Below are 4,368 nucleotides of genomic sequence, written 5' to 3'. Positions count from 1 at the left end.
TAAATGATAATGAGACACGCACCCCCCCCCCACCACTTCTCTTCCATGGGGGGTGTCGACACAAGACACGTAAAGTGATGCCTTGGCGGACAGTATACAAATGGCTGAGGGCGTAAATATGCTAATATGGGAAATATGCTAATACGGGACAGTCCGTGGGTGGAGCATGAGCATTATGACATCATATTGCTCAGAAAGTCCAAACGGCTTGATTATTGAGAGTGTTTAGACTTTTTGAGGATTAAAAAAAAGGAATGAATGGATTTTTTTCACTGTATGGTGTTTGTGTCCACACACTGCAAACACACATTTATATGCAAACACCATGTAGCCTAAAAGTGAATTTTGCATCCGATGACCCCTTTAAGAGAAACATGATGATGCTTAAATGTATTTCCACTCATCCAGAGCTCGACCCGTCTTGTGAGAGTCTGCGAGAGTCTCACCAAAGTGCTGATCAATAAAGTCAAAAACATTATCAAACTATCCATAAAGGGGCATCACGTCCCGGCCGGAGCCGGAGCCGGAGCCGGAGCCGATCGGACAGATTTAGGGGACTGGTCGAGATCTCTCCAGGTTCCCGAGCTGCACGTGGGGCTTCGGTTGGTGAATCTGGTGAGCACTGTGTTTCTCCGTAAGCTGCTGTCCGAATCCTCTTTCCTGAAGCTCTGCTGGATTTGATGGGAGCAGGGGAAGCAGTGTGTGAAGTCGTGCAGGAGATGTCCGCTGAAAACCATGTAAATCCACGGGTTACAGCAGCTGTTCAGACTGGCCAGCAGCGCAGAAAGCGTGACCGCCGTGTTCTCGGAGTCTACACACACACATGGACACACACACCAGCGTTTAGTCAGACGCCTGCAACACTTCTCACATTATCATCAGAAAACGGTAATAAAATATGAGCAGAACTCATTTGATATTTGACTGGTTTTGTCCGTCCTTCTGTTAGACTGTCTCACACATGAATTATGTTGAATATCTGTCAGCTGTTAAATTTAACTACACAATTAGATAATACCAGTTTAGCTCAACCAGTGACCAAGCAATGCTTCATTGTGTTCAGTCTGTGTGTAAAAAGAGCATTAGCAATTAAAGAAAACACACATGATCAGCTCAAAGTGTCTGAATCATTTTTGGTGCACAATTTTTATACATTTTACTTCACTGTGTGAAGAATTATTGGGTATAATATGTCAGTTTACTTAAAATACTTAAACCTATAGGGTCCTGCACCCACTAGTAAAATAATAATAATAATACATAAAAAAATATATATCTGGTGTCTGAATAAATTTTGGTTTGACTATATTAACAACACCTGTAGCTAAATCGTTTAATACACCGATATCCTTTTAATGTTAATAATCAAAATAATCCTTTCCACAAATAACACGGTTCATTAGTCTCTCTGTTGGCAAGCAACATAACAATGGCAATTAATATAGATTGTAACACTGTATCAGCACTTTAGAACATGCATCGTCCAATCAGATTCTAAAGTCACTGCATTGGCCAATCAGCATCCAGGAGCGGAACTATACAATATTTATATTATACAGTGTCATTTTTATTTTTCAAGAGTCAAAGAGATCTGCAAATTTAAAATTGTGCATATATATATATAAAGTTTTTTTTCATTTAGTTTTTAGTCATTTTTAACCAGGTGCTATGCCTACTGCATTGCCAGATATTAGCACAAATAAATATGGCTAAACTAATAACTTGTTTTTGGACTGAAGCCATTTGTCTGGAACTATTAGGTGAAGATGGGGTGAAATTGGGTTAAATAAACATCCCATTACCTCATGTGGACTGACAGATTTACACATCATAAAGCCTCTGCAGATGTTCTGCTTGGACGCTCTATTCTGGACTCATGACTTCATTTCTCAAATGATCACTATAGGCTAATCATATCAGAGAGACTATTTTTAACGCATTATCACTTCTTTCCATAAGCAGCCATTTGTTGCTCATTAAATTTAAGCTTCACAAAGATGCTGTGATTTTAAATGCCCTGGCACACATTTTATTATATTAAAACAATACAATACATATGCACTTTTTATTAAGATTTCTGGCTAAAATTTATTTAAATGTGCAGGGGACATTTTGATTTTCACATTAATGCCTCATGATTACATATGTTTTCTATTTAAATTTGATACAGAAAATAAACGATTCAACTTTGGATGTTTAAGTCATTTTAACTTAACATTAACCTGGCTTAAAAAATCTTATATAACATATATATTTTTAATTGCTTAACTTATTTTGATCAGTTCAAGCAATGTAAAAACATATTGTCATAACTTACTGACCATTACACTTTTTACAGTGGTGTTCATCAGACTACAATTAGTAACACTAAAGTTATAGTTTTAATAATATATATATATGTGTTCAGCATATTTATGGTCATATCAGCACAAATGCACTTTGTGCCATGCAATCCAGTATATGCAAATATGAAACATGAACAAAATAATTACATTTTCTTTGTTAATTCTACATATTTAATGATATTCAAGTAATTGTAATGTGAGGCATGACATAACATTTATTCTTAAATTAAATATATTAAAATTAAATGAAAGTAATTATAAAGTGTTACCCTTAGTTAAAATATAAATATGCATGAAAATGCGTAACTCTTTGAATACATTAATCTGCATTATATAATAATCTTTGTTCGTTAAATATTATATTGTAATGCGGACGCGATTATTTATAGGTGGAATATTCACACGGGAAACAGGTGGTTTTGCAACAGTTTCCACATGTGGAAAACATGTGTTTTCTGCCTGCATAAAATGCATTGATGTTTCCCAACATGTAGGTGAGGTTCACTCACCAGCCCAGCTGAAGTTCTTGTCCCACACCGACCACATCTGCACGGTAAAGAACGGCGCCCAGCAGATGATATACGCGAGGACGATGACAAAGGTCATCTTGACGGTGCGTAACTTCGCTCTGGAGATCGTGGTGACGCTGCTCACGGAGTTCTTCCCGATCAGCCCGTTCTTGTGCGCGCCATCACTCGGAGTCTTCTTGGTCTTATATCTGATGTTCATCCTGATGCTGTGGCATATGAATCCGTAGCAGGTCATTAGTATGATCACGGGGATGAGGAATATCCCAGCTGTGATCCAGGTGATGTACGCGCGGGGTCCCCAGGGCTGGATGAAGTGGCCCCAGCAGTCGAGCACCTCAGACCCGTTCTGGATCTCACTGAGCGAAAAGATGAAGTACTGAGGGGTGCTGAGCACCAGGCTGCTGATCCACGTGCCCCCGATCATGATGTGGGACCTCCGGGTGGACTGCTGGAGGGTTTTCAGAGGGTGGCAGATGGCGATGTATCGATCTAGAGTCATCATAACCATCATATATGTGGACGCGAACATACCCATCACCTGCAGGTGCTTCACGATCCGGCACAGAAAGTCCGGTCCGTAGAAACGGAAGGTTATTTCCCAGCACAGCTGTGGAAGGACCTGGAAAAACGCGACCACGAGGTCTGCCAGGCTCAGGTGTTTGATGAACAGGTGCATTCGCGAGGTTTTCTTCTTGGTGTTGTGAATGGCCACCAGGACGCTGCAGTTCCCGATCACGGCGACCGCGAAGGTGACGCTGAGGACCGCGATCTCGATTTTGGCGACCTCTTCATCGCGTCCGTACGGGTCTGATGAGTTAACCGGGTGCGATGTGTTGCTCGGGTGTCCCATAGTAAAGCTCGTCAAAAACAACAGAAGTCCAATTGCGTTCAAATGTGCGCTTTCCGTGCGTAAATGGAAACGCCGGTGTCCCGTTGCGCGCTACTCTTATAAATTACTGATTAAATGTCTGTTAATAACCAAAATGATGGATATTTAAATCGCACAAGGCTTGAATCATAGCTATCCCCATTTTGCGTTTGCCCGAGGCTCTTACAGGTTATTAGTAGTTTATCTAACGCCCGCGCAGCCCTGATCCTCAAGTGTCTCTCCTCGACTGTCTGTGCTTCTGCTCAATGCCTTTTAAACCCGCCTCAGATTTCAGGCTCGCGGAGCCAAACCCACCGGTGTTCAACAGCTCAATTCAGTCCTATAGTTCAAGAACATACAGATATAACCCTCCGCCCACCGGACCCTGGAGAAAACACCCCTCTGCTTTATTTGAAGATCCGCCTTGACACATTCCCATACAGTGCAGAACCATACATATTCTCACACTGTAACACCTGATGTAACACATCTTTCACTCTAAAATAAAATAAAATAATTATTTTATTTAAAAAAAATTTAATATAGATAGATAGACAAACAGATGAATAGATAGATAGATAGATAGATAGATAGATAGATAGATAGATAGATAGATAGATATAGA

At 40.4% G+C, this 4,368-nt stretch overlaps 1 protein-coding gene across 1 annotated transcript in view; it reads right to left on the bottom strand.

The window, feature by feature from the left end:
• Nucleotides 1-4,092, bottom strand: part of avpr1aa (arginine vasopressin receptor 1Aa) — a 4,718-nt gene extending 626 nt beyond the window's left edge. Inside the window, exons 1-2 of the mRNA XM_081356381.1 lie at nt 2,855-4,092; nt 1-811 (exon numbers count right to left, since the gene is read on the bottom strand). The exon at nt 1-811 is cut by the window's left edge and continues 626 nt beyond it. Of these exons, the coding sequence (XP_081212507.1) occupies nt 501-811; nt 2,855-3,725 (1,182 nt within the window). The 5' untranslated portion in view covers nt 3,726-4,092 and the 3' untranslated portion in view covers nt 1-500. The remainder of the gene's footprint in view (nt 812-2,854) is intronic.
• Between the last annotated feature and the right edge of the window lie 276 nt (nt 4,093-4,368).

This window comes from Scardinius erythrophthalmus (assembly GCF_964197995.2).
Source record: "Scardinius erythrophthalmus genome assembly, chromosome: 24".
NCBI classification, from domain to species: domain Eukaryota; kingdom Metazoa; phylum Chordata; class Actinopteri; order Cypriniformes; family Leuciscidae; genus Scardinius; species Scardinius erythrophthalmus.
Note: the sequence above shows the minus strand (reverse complement) of the source record. Positions and strands in the feature narration are given on the sequence as shown.